Source organism: Culex pipiens, chromosome 2 (assembly GCF_016801865.2).
Source record: "Culex pipiens pallens isolate TS chromosome 2, TS_CPP_V2, whole genome shotgun sequence".
Taxonomy (NCBI): Eukaryota; Metazoa; Arthropoda; class Insecta; order Diptera; family Culicidae; genus Culex; species Culex pipiens.
Window position 1 is genome coordinate 150213919 of NC_068938.1, and position 17393 is coordinate 150231311.

Below are 17393 nucleotides of genomic sequence, written 5' to 3' on the forward strand. Positions count from 1 at the left end.
ATTTTTATACATAACTTTTGAACTACTTATTGAAACTTCAATCTGTATAATACTCGATCTATGGGACCCTAAACCAAGTCGAATGCAACAAGTTCGGGTCAAATCGGTTCAGCCAGTGCCGAGAAACATGAGCTAGTTTGTTGGTCACATACATACATACACACACATACACACACACATACACACACACATACACACACACATACACACACACATACACACAGACATTTGTTCAGTTTTCGATTCTGAGTCGATATGTATACATGAAGGTGGGTCTACGATGTTTTTATACAAAGTTCATTTTTAGAGCAGGATTATAGCCTTACCTCAGTGAGGAAGGCAAAAGTTTAAGAATTGAATTTAAAATTATTAAATGCTTTTCACCTACTAATAGGACATCAAAAATAATCGAATAACGAATTAAAATTTGAAATCAGGAGCCAAAGATAACTATTAGAACAACATTTCACGAAATCTAACAGGTGTTGCTTCTTTATTTTGATTTCGAGTGAGTTAAATAAGTTTTACTCAAAAATATATATATTGAAAAAAAAAACATGCCTCCTTTAAGTCAATCCACAAATATTTCCCAACCCGGTGGGCGAACATTTTGTCCCTAAATTTTCCAGTGAATTTCGCAAACCACTCATCGCACTTTTCTTCAATGTCACACACGGCATCTCGTCTCCCACGCTTGGCGCATCTCACTGTCACTCTGTTGGTGATGGAAAATTTCCTCCAAAAATGTCTCTCTTTGGCAGCGTCTCAAGCGGGACGTGAGTGACGAATGGAATGCGTGTGTGAGACATTTGTTTTCCCCATTTTTTTTGCTTAATTTCCACTCTCGAAAGTTTGCTCTCACACACACACAGACTGAAAGGGAAAAATCGCACACTCATCACTGGTTGTGAAAATTTGAGCGGGCCACTTGAGAGGATTTTCGCACTTTAAACTTGAACGGAAAATATGAGAGTATTTTAATTTATTTTCAGTGCACAGAAAGCATGCGCAAAGCCGCGTTTTTCGGTTGTGTGTAAGAATTGTGCGCAACGTACACAAACGACGAGTTTGATACAGTATTTGTGTTTAAATGAAGCATTCATCGAGTGACTTTAGTTCAAATTTATCAATGAGCATGAACTCTCTATAAGGTTCATTCGAAATGGCAAACAATCGCCAACCACTCTAAAGTCTTCATTTTGTGTATGGATAGCTTCCAACAAGTCCGTAGTAACATTTCAATAGGGCGAATTTGCGTTTGTGCACAAGCAGTCTATCCCCCTCTTACTTGACATGAACTGTCACTTGAGCGAAATGGATAGACTGCTTGTTTACAAATGCAGATTCGCCCTATTGAAATGTTACTACGGAAGTCTAGAACTTTAAAGATCTGAAAATCCTGTTTCAAGTTTTGACCACTCAAGTCATATTTGGGTTCCTTTTCGAAACCGGATCCCTCTCCTATATCTGGATGTAATTTTGGTTTGGTTGGCAAAGTTGGTTTACAAAAAGTTAATGAATTGGATAAAAAAAGGAATCTTTTGTGTAACCTATTCATGATCAGGAGTGAGGAAGGCACCGATCACAAAGCTTTAATATTGCATTTACGGCACGATTTTTTTTTTCAAAGGAAATGAGTGCTGTGTATCGTAAATATATAGCTTTTAAAGGAGAATGGGCGAATTTGGTCCAAGGATGTACACGAACGGGACCAACTTTTTTCGAAAGATCTCGCCGAGACATGAAAAAAGTCTTCTGGACCGACTCTCTAAACCCCGGGGTTCAAAAGTTACATGCTGTTGAAGTTTGAGCATTTTGAGTAAAAATATACAAAACATCGTATTTTTGCTATTTCTAAAATCATTTATAAAATCTCTGTTTCATTATGGATTTCGATTTTCTTGACTTCATTCGACACGTATCAGCAAAAACTATAAATTCTGATATGTCTTAGCATGATTGAAACATGATTTCTCTTGTTTTTATCCGTTTGAACCGTTTATGCAAGAGGCATCCCATAGAAACAAGTCGAAACTTCAAGGTTTTGAAACCGGATCCAACCTAGACTGCTTCAGTGAGTATGGAAGGCTTCAGTGCGATGTTGTAGCAACATATTGGGGTGGTCTGAGTCATCCGAGAACTCCTTGGAGTTAAGACCGGTGAGTCTACCGCCGTAAACAAGCAAGATGTCGGCAGTTTTTGACCACGGATCATACCCGCATGGCTTCAGTGAGTATGGAAGACTATTATGCTGATGTGTTGGAGTGTCCTGGGTTCTCCTAGGACTCCCTGGAGTTAAGATCTGTGGGTCTACTACCGTAACAAGCAAAATGTCGACTGGTTTTGACAACGGAACATACCCGCATAGCTTCAGTGAGTGTGGTAGACTACTTTGCTAATGTGTTAGGATGTCCTGGGTCATCCAAGGACTCCCTGGAGTTATGATCTGTGGGGCTACAGCCGTAACAAGCAAGAGGTCGATGGTTTTTGACCCCGGAACATACCCGCATAGCTTAAGTCAATATGGTAGACTGCTTTATTAATGTGTTGGGATGTCTTTGGTCATCCCAGGACTCCCTGGAGTTATGACCTTTTTCTTGTTACAGTGACCCAAATATCTTAACTCCAAGGAGTCCTTGGATGACCCAGGACATCCTAACACATTAGCAAGGTAGTCTACCACACTCACTGAAGCTATGCGGGTATGTTCCGTTGTCAAAACCAGTCGACATTTTGCTTGTTACGGTAGTAGACCCACAGATCTTAACTCCATGGAATCCTAGGAGAACCCAAGACACTCCAACACATCAGCATAATAGTCTACCATACTCACTGAAGCCATGCGGGTATGATCCGTGGTCAAAAACCGCAGACATCTTGCTTGTAACGGCGGTAGACTCACCGGTCTTAACTCCAAGGAGTTCTCGGATGACTCAGACCAGGGATGCCACATGATTTTTTAAAATGTCTGTGAAAAAGTCTGTGTATGTCTGTGCCTTTGTCTAAAATTCAAATATATCAATTTACAGTCATAGAAATCCATCAAAAATGTGTTTTTAAGCATTTGAAGACTAACGAAATAATTTTCGATTGATATTTTTACAAAATAACAATTTAATGAAGTTTTTAAAAAGTCTGTGCACTTCAAAAAATGTCTGACACGAGCTCAAATGTCTGTGAAACACAGACAAATCTGTGTATCTGGCATCCCTGACTCAGACCATCCCAATATGTTGCTACAACATTGCACTGAAGCCTTCCATACTCACTGAAGCAGTCTTGGTCGGATCCGGTTTCAAAACCTTGAAGTTTCGACTTGTTTCTATGCGATGCCTCTTGCACAAAGGGTTCAAACGGATAAAAACAAGAGAAATCATGTCTCCATCATGCTAAGACATATCAGAATTTATAGTTTTTGCTGATACGCGTCGAATGAAGTCAAGAAAATCGAAATCCATAATGAAACAGAGATTTTATAAATGATTTTAGAAATAGCAAAAATACGATGTTTTGTATATTTTTACTTAAATCACCTCCGTGTACGCACGAGTGCAAGCAGCAGTCAAGTGCTCAGTGCTCCATCGTTTTTTCGAAAATTTTCGCCGTAATTTACCGTGATTAGCCGCGAGTTTGCTCCAACAGCATGCCAAGGGCCGGCCGTGGCCGTGGCAGTTCGAGTGCGGCCTCGAAAAACCCGCGAAGTTCGTCTACCGGCCGTGTGCAAAAAGGTAAACAAACCAACGCCGCGTCGACCGCCATCGCGCCGGGGAGTGTGAGCGCCAAAGGATTCGACCCCAAGTTACTACACGCTAATTACCGCGTCCAGGATCGCAGCCCTATTAGGCTCCGTTCAGCTACTTCCGGCAATCCGTCGACTGATGGCGCTTCAACATCCGCCAACATTCCCACCAGTAACAAGTTCGCGAGGCTGAGTGACGAGGAAAGCAGCTACAACAACACCGACGGTAGCACTACCAACGACGATGGTCGTGCACGGAAAAAAGTGCCGACGCCAAAAAAAGTAATTACTCCAAAGGAACGACGACCACCACCAATTTTTGTTTTGGACACGTTGGCGGACGATGTTGACGAGCAGCTAGAAGGCCTCGTGTACTGCCTCAAAATAGGTAAAGCGTCAGTGCAAGTGTTCACATTTGACCAAAAGAACTTCGACCTTGTTGTGGAGAAATTTAAGCGTAAAAACTTCAAATTCTACACATTTGACCCCGCGCAGAAGACCGCTGTAAAGATTGTCTTGCAGGGGTACCAAGACCGCCCGACCTCCGTCCTCAAGGAGCACCTCTCGGGTGCCGGAATAACGCCGCGAGACATAAAAGTCCTCTCGCGGAAGACAACAGTCACAGGTACACACACACTGTACCTGTTGTACTTCGACCGCGGCACCGTCAAGATTCAAGACCTGCGGCGGACTAAGGCGTTGGACGGTTTTTGGGTAAACTGGCGGTTTTACTCCAAAAATCCGACGGACGCAGCGCAATGTCACCGTTGCCAGAAATTCGGCCACGGCTCGCGGAACTGCAACCTCCAGCCCCGCTGCGTAAAGTGCGGTGAGTCACACCTCTCGGAGGTGTGCGCACTGCCACGAAAGGCGGACTTGGGGGAAAACGCAGAACAAACCAAGCCGCGCGTAAAGTGCGCGAACTGCGGCGGTAACCATACCGGTAATTACCGCGGATGCGTCGCGCGCAGGTCCTACCTCGAGGAGCAGGAAAAGAGGAAGAAGAAAGCAGCAGCGTCCCACCCTCCTCAACGAAGTACGAGTGCAGCCGTTCCTGCAGCTGGCCAGCGTACGGTTCCAGCGGACAACCCAGCGATCCCTCCTGGCTGGGGGCGATCGTTTGCCAGCGTGGTCGCGGCCGGTAGCGGCAATGCGGCCCAGCAAGAAGTCACCGGGGAAGATCTCTTTACCCTGCCGGAGTTCTTTGCTCTCGCGGGGGAGATGATGACGCGGTTTCGGAGCTGCCGTAACAAGGCGGAGCAATTTCTAGCCCTCGGGGAATTAATGATTAAGCACATCTATAAAGGATAAAAAACTGTGATCTAGTTTTAAGCTTTCTCTATTTCTATCCCCTTTGCCTAGCAAGTTTAGTAAGTTTTTTTTTTAATTTTTCTTACTCTTGGTAACACCTTTATTTACAAGCAATAACTGTTCCAAAATGGATTATGATGTAACACACAGCTGAAAGGAACTCCAAAACTCTGTTTTGTATCAAAAAAGAACTTATTGTATCTTGATTATTCACCAATAAAACCGAATTTGAATTTGAATTTGTATATTTTTACTCAAAATGCTCAAACTTCAACAGCATGTAACTTTTGAACCCCGGGGTTTAGAGAGTTGGTCCAGAAGACTTTTTTTCATGTCTCGGCGAGATCTTTCGAAAAAAGTGGGTCCCGTTCGTGTACATCCTTGGACCAGCTCCCATACAAATTTGCCCAATCTCCTTTGATTTGATTTTTTACGGCATACGGTGAATTGACCAATCACAAGGAGGATTCAATTAAAATCCCATTTAAAGAGTGTTTGTTTTACGAAAATGGAAAAACAAACTGTATAAGACACATTCTATGGGCTAGTAAACAGTGCGATAATTTTATAACTGGCAAAATAGATGTTGTGATTGGTTTTTATAAAGTTCTAGGCTTCTCAAACAAGCTTTCAAAGTATATAAACTTAACATTTAATTCGTGTTTTCAAGCAGTTCAATCAGCAAAAAGCACCTCAAAATCACCTCCGGAAACCCGAAATATCTCCGGCGGTCAGGAACAATTTTTCGAAAGCTGATCATACCCTGAAAATAGGATTAAAATTTGATTTTAAAATACCTGCCATCCTGCCCAAATCCAGAAGCGAAAAAAGGCCAAAAAAACCCGGCCCTTACCGGACAGAGTGCCAACAATGGTCAAATTCCGCATCACCGTAAAAAATCGAAAATATTTGAAAACACTAAATGATCACAGCCTGCTGTAGTCTGTCAAAATAGTTAAAACCGTTAAAACCTCTCGGGCCCGTGCGAACGGTTTGGATATAACTTGGTTTTAACTTAAAACCTTTTCGTTATAACCGGCTATAACTCGCCCGTGCGAACGGGGTATTATAGAAAATTTAATGTACTTCCAGAATGTGTAAAAATATTATGATATTTTCTTTGAAAATTTCCGAATTCCAGCAAAACACTGAAGAAAAGAATCGTCAAACAGTTGTAACGACACGCCAATTTTTTCCTTAGTTTTCAATTTGTAATTTACGTTAACTGCTATTTAAAAAAACGAAGTTGTCATTTTTTTATTAATCTGTGGTTCAAAAATTCTGTGTTTGCAATTGTGGCATTTTGCAATATTTGAATAAAAACGCGAAATTTAAAAAAATAAAAAAAATAAAAAAAAAATAAAAAAAAAATATTATTTTATAGAAAAATTAAAAAAAACACTAAACACTAAACAGACACTCACTGTATCAAAAATAGAGCCTTAAGGAAAAGCAATTCTCTACAAAATCGGCCGATTTCGACCATTTTTTTTTTTGTATTTTTAATTTGGCTCAATCTTTGTTGGGGCCTTCCCCATGACCAAAAAAGCCATTTTCTGTCATTGGTTCACCCATACAAGTCTTCATACAGTTATGGTAGCTGTCCATAAAAAAATGACACGTATATATTCTAATATCTGTATGTTTTGAATGAATTTTCTGATCAATTTGATGCCTTCAGAAATGTTGTAGGTATTGATGAAGACTTTTCAGAAAAATAGGTACACGGAAAAAAATCTTGCCGATTTTTGAAAAACACTTTTTAGACCATCAATAAACCACGTGGACATTTTTTTTGGAAATTTCATTTGGTTTGACAGCGCGCATTTGCCGGAAGTGAGACTTGTATGAGAGAACTAATCACACAAAATAGCTTCTTTGGTCATAGGGTTAGAGCCAAATATAAAAATACAATAAAAATTCATATCCGGTTTTTTTAGAGAATTGCTCAACTGTTAAAAAAACAGTCAAACGTTAAAAAAACAATAACAAAGCATAAGATTCTCACCATCATGATAGCAATCTATTGCCTGCCGCTCTCATCTCCACCGCGTATCATGGACAACCCAGTCACGGCGTTCTGGCAAGATTCTAGCAGAGTTTTCACAGAACTGGATAATTGTAGCAGAAATGTTCCACTATTCTAGCAGGGTTCTAGCCGAACCAATTCTGCTAGAATATTTCATGACTGGGAAGAAATGGACTTTGGAAGAAAGAAGACGTTGATGCTAGACTTTTTATGAGGATTAGGAAAAATCTAAATGGTATCCCCACGTAACTTTTACGCTCTAACTAAGCGATTGATTGCATACCGTGTTCAAAGGTTATGGTTTGACTATTTTTTGTTTTTAACTGTTAAGGAGCCATTACACTACCGCAAATAAACTAACAAACTCACACTTTGACAGTTTGACAAACTTGTTTGCGGTATTTATACTGAAGGCAAACATCTGATGTTGTTGTCGGGACATTAAATTATGTTCTTCTGACAAATTGCACAAAAAGATTATGGTAATCCAAATCAAAGCTGTACTCACCGATACTGAATCCGTCCTCACCGCCTCCACCGCCATCATCATCATGCTTTCTCGTTTTGTCAGCTATAAAAGAAAACAACACCGGATTAGTTTTCAATTCACTCGTTGTTTTATTCCAGCTCGCTAAACGCTCGCTTCCCACCTTGATGATGATTCCGCGTCGACAGCTTGTCGATAAACTTCCCAATCTTGCTGCCTTCGGCGTTCTTCAGCTGGGCCGGCCCGGGACACTCCTCCTTCAGGTCTTTCGCACACAACCGGTGGATGTTGAGCTCGCAATCTGTTTGGGTTTGAGGTTAGGTCAGAGTTTTGATTTAGGTTTGAATTGTGACATGGACTTACTCGAACAGTGGTACCCTTGGGGGCTCACACCCCAGAGGATGTTCTGGCAGTGGTTGCAGCGGGTCACCTCGAAGTACGGCTGCAGCCGCAGGTTGTGCCCGAGGATGTCCTGCTTGCGGTTCTTCGCCATCAGCCGGCTCTTGAAGCTCTTCTCGCGGCTCACAAAGTGGTGCACCTTGTCGACGGGGCTGTTGGGGTTCGAGCGCGTTACGAAGAACCGCTGGATCACGGTGGACAGCGCCGAGCAGAGCGCTTGCTTCTTTGGACACTCCTTGGACGAACCGTCGTCGATTTCCTTCCTGTAGAGGGGGGAGAATGAGTATGGATTAGGATGATCTTTTGAGGAATGGTTGAAATTGCTACTTACAAATACTGTTGTAATTTCGGTAACAACGTCTCCTCAACTATCCGCTGCTCTTTGACTTTGTCGCCTTTGGCATTCTGTAGCTGCTGGTCGGTTGGACCGTACATCGTTCCGAGGCCCGCCGTCCGCTTCACCTGGAACTCCTTCAGCTGGATGTTGATGTAGTCGCGGGCCTTGTTGCGGCTTCTGAGAAACACCCGCCGCAGGAACTCGACCTTGTCGTTCTCCTTCTGCAGAGTGTCGTCGATTTCGCGCGCCAGCGACTCGTCCACGTTGGACCAGAGCAGGGGCTGCCAGAGGGAAAGACAAAATTGAGACATTATAGATCCTTAAAGCAGTTGCATTTCTCGCTTGAACTTACCGCTCCGGGAACCAGGAACGTCGAGTGGATTTCGTACGCCCACTTACGCATGTCCTTGACGCTGCCCTCCTTGTAGAGGGACGTGATCAGGTAGAACAGCAGGGGCGACGGATCCGAGTTGGAAAGTACAAAGTTAAGAAATACTGCCAGGTGTGCCGAGTGGGCCGGCTCCAGCAGCTGTGACAGCGACCGGAACGGTCCGTTCTCCTCGATGAAGCTCTCCTGGTCGGAGATTTCGTCATCCTCCATCGAGATGATCGGCTTCTGGGCGACGTTTGGCTGGGCGGCCATGATCGTCGTGGACGCCGCCGAAGCCCCCGTCGCCAGCTGGTTCTGCGTGGTCAGCATGTTCAGCGCTCCGCTCGCGATTGCCAAGTCCCCGGCAGTGGTGTGATCGTGGTGCAAACCGACACCACTGCCGAGCATCGACGAGCCGGACGGGTAGGGCGGTGGGGGCGTCCCCGGCGGGGAAATGTCCTGTGAGCGCTTGTCCCACGAGTCGGACGAGGTCTTCTGGTGGCGCGGCACCAGCGAATGATCGCCAAACTCCTTTGCGTTGATGTTCTCCGGCGAGGACACTATCCGGCGGTGCTTCTTGTTGATCGACTGGTTGATGTGCGCCGACGGTGGAGTCGCGTTGAGAGCCTACGGAGAATTTAAAAAAAAGTTAGAAACTCAACTCTACAACAAGATCTTCGCCAACCCTTTTGGAGATGTAACCACCCCGGAAATACAACACACGTTGAAAACCGAAAAACAAAAATCGCAAAAATGAACACACCCAAAGTGCTGCAAAACGGAACACGGGATCGGAGACCCCCCACACAAGAAATAATTCGTCCTGAATTGGGGGCTGTTAGCATGGGTGGTTTCGCTGACTGAGGTACAAGAAGCATGCATGGAAAAACTATCGAGCAGTACAAGCGGGCAACAACAAATTCAATCATATAAAACGTGCAGTTAGTTACTTCAAAAATGCATTAGTTCCTAGAAAAGCAATTCCGGATGTCCGGACAACAAAAGTATGAAGCATTCTTACTTGTTTCGGACACGTTGATATCGGTGATGTTCCGGCAAACCTACCAATCATCAAATCTCTAATTCTACTTGATATGTGGCTTCAGATTCCAAATATTTGAATGATTGCTCGCAACATTTGGTTCTTGGAAGATTACTTACCTTGACGATATTGACAAATTTGTTAGATTTAAAGATTTCTTAAGAAAATATGATCATAGAGCAATTCCAGCTCAAATCAGGAATTTTTCTGGTACTTTTGTACCCGACCCTCTCCGATTTCAATGAAAGTTTTTAGACATGTTATCCTAGGCCTATATAAGCCATTTTTGTGTATATGGAGCCAATAGTACTCGAAAATAACATTTGAGAAGGGCGTAAGGTATTTAAATATTTTTGTATTTTGCAATTTAAAAATTACTGTGTCTCGAAGCCATTGCGTCGTATCAAAAAGTGGTCCAAGACAAATTTGTAGGAAATTGGATGGGCTTTCTGAAAAAAATACACTGAAACAAAAATACACGCCACTTCTATGAGAATTTTTGATTTTTAAGTCTAAAACTTAAATTTAAAGGTGTTGTCACGATTTTTTTTTCGTTCAAAATTTTTGAGGGAATAGCCTAAGATGTTACCAAAAGACTGACGAAAAATGCAAGATGGTATGTCTCTCCTAAAAAAACACAAAAATCATTTACTAAAACTGTTTTTTTGAAAAGTGGTCTTAACGTCAAAATTTTAAAAAACCCACAGTGAGAATCGATTCTCCAGCCAATTTTACATAAAAGTCTCCATATTGACCATTGTCCTATGTCCAATCCTTGGGAAGATACAGCGGTTTTAAAAATAAAAATGATGAAAAAATTGGTTTTTTGTGGTTTTTGGCAATTTCTATATGACAGACTTGGTTTTTCAGTCTCGTAAATATTTTTACCGGAAAGCTCGTCCAATTTCCCATAAGTTTGCCTTTGACAGCTTTTTGATTTGACTCGTTTTGATATTTACGTAAGCTAATTTATTATCCAGGTTTCTACCACACTGAAAAAAATATTCTCTTTTCAGTTATTAACAATGTAATTAAGCTTATAACTGTAAGCCCTTACATCCAATTGAAATGCTGTCAAAGGCAAACTTATGGGAAATTGGACGAGCTTTCCGGTAAAAATATTTACGAGACTGAAAAACCAAGTCTGTCATATAGAAATTGCCAAAAACCACAAAAAACCCATTTTTTCATCATTTTTATTTTTAAAACCGCTGTATCTTCCCAAGGATTGGACATAGGACAATGGTCAATATGGAGACTTTTATGTAAAATTGGCTGGAGAACCGATTCTCACTGTGGGTTTTTTAAAATTTTGACGTTAAGACCACTTTTCAAAAAAACAGTTTTAGTAAATGATTTTTGTGTTTTTTTAGGAGAGACATACCATCTTGCATTTTTCGTCAGTCTTTTGGTAACATCTTAGGCTATTCCCTCAAAAATTTTGAACGAAAAAAAAATCGTGACAACACCTTTAAATTTAAGTTTTAGACTTAAAAATCAAAAAATCTCATAGAAGTGGCGTGTATTTTTGTTTCAGTGTATTTTTTTCAGAAAGCCCATCCAATTTCCTACAAGTTTGTCTTGGACCACTTTTTGATACGACGCAATGGCTTCGAGACACAGTAATTTTTAAATTGCAAAATACAAAAATATTTAAATACCTTACGCCCTTCTCAAATGTTATTTTCGAGTACTATTGGCTCCATATACACAAAAATGGCTTATATAGGCCTAGGATAACATGTCTAAAAACTTTCATTGAAATCGGAGAGGGTCGGGTACAAAAGTACCAGAAAAATTCCTGATTTGAGCTGGAATTGCTCCATAATTTCTTTGACTATTCCGGCATTTAAAACAAGTTTTTTCTTTACACTTACATCCACAGGGAGGCTAGCGAGCTGCTTTCCGGCCAAAACTAGAGCGTGGATGTTCGAATTGCCTGGTTGTCCAGCTTTCTTACAGGCGCACTTTAATTCCTTAAAATTTGGCCGGCCTGCCAGTGAGGACCGCCGCTTTGTCTTAGCTTTAAGCATTTTTCACCTTTGTTGGCACTTGTTATGAGCTTCTTTGCGACCTGTCTTCCAAATCAAACTAAAACTTTAACTCTGTTTGATTAGCTGCTATGAAACGTCTTATTCGTCATTTAGTTGATTGGAACTAAATAACTGAACTATGAAGGCCTCTGAGTCAACATGGGAAAATACCAGCCATACCAAGTAGCTTGACGTTTCGAACCGTACACTAGCCATAATGATTGAGTCAGGTTGAGGTTGTTAACTACTTGTTGATACATAGATCTTGATAGATGAATTTCATCTAAACGTAGTCTGCCTGTATTCGATGCAGATCCAATATTAGAAGACACCCCTCTTATAGTCTAGAATATTGAGATTTTTTTGTTTGGGAGCGTTTCACAACTTCTTAAAAATCATGCTGATCAATACCGGTGCCAGCCAACGCTCTTACAGTTTAGTGTCAATACGCACCTCCCAAGAAAAAAGGGTCAAGAAATTGCTCTACGAACAGCAGAACAAAGGTGATTATTTGGGACTTTTCTTCACCCTCTCTGGCTTGCTTTCGCTGCCGGTGCTGAAATTTTCCTTGCTTCCTTAGAAGGTTTAAAGAAAAAAATTAGCACGTTTTGCACAAAAGCTCACGGATCGTTCTGAACATTCGGGGTTCGATTCTGCCCGCAAAATAATGCCAATGGCCGAAATTTGAGCCAAATCCATCCAGAGGAACTCATCGGCCAAGGGATTTTAAAATTTTGACCATGCATGAAAATAGATTATTTTTATTTATGTATTACATTTTGAACCGAAGTAGGCGTCTTTGGGGATCAAAATAATGTCATGATTCGAAATCCAGACACTTAGTAGCATATCATTTTTGATATAGCTGGCAAAAAATCATGTAACATCATGTATAAACAGTCAGTTTTAAGAGAATGTATGCAAAATACCTATGACTTTTCAAACAATTTTTCATCAGAATTTTAAAATTAATATGACTTGTTGTGCGTCTAAACCCGGACACTGAAAAAAGCTGATTTGAAATCCGGACACTCGATTTTGTTTATGAATCGCACAAATTTGGACTGAAATGTTAGTGAATGGCATTCTTTAGGTCTTAAATAAAGTGTAAAACAATCGATATTTTATATAAAAAATTGCTAGAATTTAAGGAAATCAATACCATAAATGTCTGCATTGTGCTACGGACGCCTTCGAAATATTTCAGTGAAATGTTTCACAGTTTTGGTAAACCCATTATTTTATTTTATTGTTTTGGAATTAACTACAGCGTTCGAACAAACTTAGAATGAAAGTTGATATTAGAATTCATCAAATAACTTTGTTTTGACATTCATAATGCAAACTTATATCCAAATAATTAATAAAACAAGATGAGGTGTCCGGGTTTCAAAGCGTCCGGGAATTCGAATCATGACGTTATACAAATCGGAGCAAATTAGGTTTTACGCCGACTCGTTTTTTAAGGTTAGAAATTTGACAGCTTGGCTGCACTGTTTACATTTTTTGCACGTGTGTCTCAGCGAAAATGTGTGTGCGTGTGCGCTCGTGACGTCACGCTGTAAAACCTAATTGGAGATTTAGTAGAACAAATTGTAGTTTTTTTGAATATTTTTTTTGTTTTTTTTTTTGTTCTTCAAAATTGCCAACTCTGCACCGATGTCGTTTAAAAACACCGACTGTGGCTGAAATATGCACCAGGGCTATGTTTGACCCCCCCAAGACGCCTACTTTGATTGAAAATTGAATAACCGAATTGTGTTTAACTAATTTTCATACATAGTTAAAAACATGAAACCTGTGGGCTGATGGGTGGGTTCCTCTGCATGAATTTGGCTCAAATTTATGTCATCAACCTATTTTTGATTGCAGAAGTAACCACTTTGCTTTGCGATACTTTATAAAAAAGGGGAAATTTTCGTATGTTTGACGTTAAGTTTGGTTTCTTTTCCATCCAGTTTGCCGATTATCATTACACTCTAACGTGAGCAGCTATAAGACACATACACCGAGTTTCCAAACGGAGAATTTGGATAAAAGTATAAATCTTTACCACTGCGTCATGGAGACTGGTTGGTAGTGGAGTGGCAGAACACATCTTGCTCTTCAGTAAGTATGTACCGTGTTTCATCAAATAAGATGCAACGAAACTTTGGAATCCACTCTGAAGGAACCGATTTCCAGAAGATGCAACGGTAACTCGCTGGTCCTGGTGGAACCAGAATATCGCAATCATTTGGAACAATGGGGTTAGGATCAATTTCGTACGTTGTTTTAGGCAAAGTCTGAAGTGGCTAGAGGCATTTAGGGATGTTCCGACGGGAGACATCTACTGGGCCATAAGAGTGAATTAGTTGTCTTTATCAACGAAACTTTCATGGTTTTTGAAGTATCAATGTTCTTTGTCATACAAGTCATGCCTGTAACATAGCCACCTATACTTAAATTACACATTATATGAAGAAATATCACACATTTCTGAATATATGTAAGCACCTCATTGAAAATACATGTTTAATTAGCATACTCTGGATAATGCTTTAAATAAGTGTAATATCAAGTTTTCATTTCCAATATTCCTGGATTCCTAGATTTGAGATAGAAAACCTAAAATAAAAATTTCACCCTGAAAAATGATATCTCAACATCCGGATAAGACCTTGTAACCACATAACTATTGCGAAAAAAAATCAAACCATCCACATTAACGACCCCCGGGTCTTTTGTGGTCTCTATTGCAAGTTTCTACTCGAACCTAGGAGTCCGAAGGCTTGGATGGGGAGAGCACCCAAACCTCTTTTACTCAAAGGAACCTTCCACCCCAGTGTTTGAACTGACGACCTTTGGATTGTGAGTCCAACCGCCGCCAGCGATTCCACCGGAGTAGGCTTGGTTTGGTGTGTTGTTTGTACTTATGGCATGGAGACGACTCCTACACCTGGAATGACTTAACGGCATAACAACCAAGGCCAGGACCGACATTTTACTTCCTCATCCGATGGAAGGTTGCAGCAGATGGGAATCGAACCCAGAATCATCCGCTTACAAAGCGGACAGCGTAACCATTCGGCCACGCACTGCCACTATTGCGAATTGCTGCCGAATATTGCGGCACTTGAAAGATACGGGATCGGTAATTGTACCAGCTTACTTCTAAACTTACGTGAGCTATTTATATGAGACTTCGGTTGACCCTTCACCTACGAAGTCGATGCCCAATCTAGGGAGTTCAAAATCCACCAAAGACGTTTGTTAGTTAAGCGACAGGTTTATTCACAGGTTAGTAGAAGCGACAGGTTCCAGCAAGTCCCAAAAACCATTCCGAGGAAAAATCCAAGAAAGAAAAAGCACAACGCTCGGTGAGGTGTCTTATGTACACGTGAATCAAGCCCACTCCCAAAGAAAAAAAAACCATTCCCACACAGGTTCCGGGGAACTTTGGGGTGCTTCAAACGGTGCATTTTTGTGTGGTGCGACTCTCTGGGAGTTGAGAGGAGTTCTGGGAAGTCCGGTAGATCCGGATGTTCGTAGCAGGGGGAAGGACAGTTGACAGTGTCTGGTGTCGGAAGCTGATAGAGAGAGTGAGCGCGAGGTTACTTACGGCGGCTTGCTGCATTTGCTGCACGATGTTGAGCCGGTTCGAGAAGGGGAACGCCGACGCCATGCTGTCCCGGACGGGCGTGATGGTCGATACGAGCGGGTAGCTCATCAGCGTGTTAATACTGTTCGGTGGTGGCCGAGCGTCCGGACTGCCAACGCGGCTGTTATTGTTGTTGTTGCTGGTGGTGGTGCAGTTACCGGTCCCGAACGGGCCGGCAACGTTGTCATTGTTAAGGATTATGTTCTGATTGACCTCCATCATGCCGGGTTGTCGTGGCGGCAGCGGTGGAGGTTCCGCCTGCAGTTCGCCACCCCGTTCCGTACCGTGGTGGTACATCGTCGTCGGTTCGGCCTTCGCCTCCGAAGCCATACTTCCATTTTTCTTCCGTTTGGACTTGCCACTAGCTTTGCTACCTCCTCCGGAACTTACACTATTGTTATTGTTATTGCTAACGCATTGCTTGTTGCTGGCCCCATTGCCGGCGGGGCCACCTACTAGTACGGAATGATCCAGATCGGACACCACGATGTTCCGCCGCGTCCCAACGGTGTCAACCGAGTCCATCGACGAGTCCGACCGTTTTGGAATGTTTCGCTGCGGCAGCGGCGGCGGAGTGTCCTGCTGCTGCTGCGGATGCTTATGGTTCCGCTCCGAAACGCTACTATTGCTGTACTTTTTCTTCGTCGGCGTTCCGGAGGCCGGAAACGGGCCGCCGTGGTTCAGCCCAACGTGTCCACCTCCGCCGGTGGGACTGAGACACTCGGAAGTGGTGATGTTCGGCGAACCGGTGTCCTTCTCGGACGAGGATTTCTTTTTCGTTCCCAAACTCAGCGACGAAAGTGACCGGGGGAAGCGGGATAGGAATGCGGGGGTGGAGGTCATTGGAGGCTGGGGGTGGTGATGGTGGTGGGAGGGCGGTTGTTGTTGGAAAAGTAGTGGTGAGGTGGCGGAGGATGAAAATGGTGGAAAGGAGGGGTCCTGCAATTAAAAAGAAAGAAAAAGAAACAAACGACACGTGTGTGGTGGAATTTCGTGAAGTAATAGTGTGTGTGTGTTTGTAGTGGGTGGGCGTGAGTGTTGAGCTGAAGAAGTTCAGCGCAGATTCGATGCGAAGAGAGAGTCAAAGAGTCGATCAAAAGTTCGGAAGAAGTTATATTGATTACTGGTGCAGATTACTGACTTTGGTGATGTAGCTATGTAGAGAAGAGAACCAACTTATGGAAAGTCAGAAGAAAGTATACAAAATAGCACAACAGCATCATTCAATTATTTTACAGATGCGTTCGACATCCACAAACCATACAATTCATAATCATTGATATGTAGATAAAAGATAACTCTTACATTTCACAACCTTAATCCCACGCACACGAGCGATAGCAAGACTATAAGAAATAATTCCCTGAATCCTTACAGAATTTTTATTTTACAATAAAATGTCAAAGTAAAACTCCTAGTTACTTTCACTTAATTTTATTTTTAAAATGTGGCAAATCGATAAAATTTGTGTATCATCAAATCATTTCTGGAAGAATGTTTCCAAATCTCACCACACAAGCCGATAACTGATTCAGAGGTGGTATTGGGCCCTGGTCGAAATATGACAAAAAAGTCAACAATTTAACCCATTGATTCTCGAGAACAAAGTTTGTTAGCGAAAGTATTTTTTATTTCCAACTCCCAACCCCCCAAAAAAATTGGAACGGTAACTTCAACTAGTTCTCGAGCAAAACTCAACCAATTGGGACGATTCTTTTTATGGAGTGATTGTAAGGATGTTTGGATGATTCTAGAATTTTGCAGAACTTGATTTGATTTTTTTGATCTTTGAGAGACATACAAAATTGAATTCTGTTGGACTGCGTTATTCAATCAAATCAATAACCAAGAATTCTGAAACTTACGCTACTAGAATATTTCTGAACTAGCAAACAAATCAATGATAGAAATATCACACTGGCAAATCAATCTACTGGAAAACATGATCAAATAATCAAAATCTAAGAAATAAAAATATCACACGCACACAAATAATCATCAACAAT

At 41.8% G+C, this 17393-nt stretch overlaps 1 protein-coding gene across 3 annotated transcripts in view; it reads right to left on the reverse strand.

Annotated features, from left to right (window-relative positions):
* Window positions 1–17393, reverse strand: part of LOC120421455 (rho guanine nucleotide exchange factor 11) — a 156593-nt gene that overhangs the window by 82587 nt on the left and 56613 nt on the right. For 2 of the 3 annotated variants that reach the window (XM_039584666.2, XM_039584667.2), the window contains 6 exons: window positions 15349–16326; window positions 8655–9299; window positions 8297–8583; window positions 7930–8228; window positions 7730–7867; window positions 7588–7650 (listed from right to left, as the gene is read on the reverse strand). In XM_039584666.2, coding sequence (XP_039440600.1) covers window positions 7588–7650; window positions 7730–7867; window positions 7930–8228; window positions 8297–8583; window positions 8655–9299; window positions 15349–16326 — 2410 coding nt within the window. The remainder of the gene's footprint in view (window positions 1–7587; window positions 7651–7729; window positions 7868–7929; window positions 8229–8296; window positions 8584–8654; window positions 9300–15348; window positions 16327–17393) is intronic. The other variant, XM_039584668.2, reaches the window with a different exon arrangement.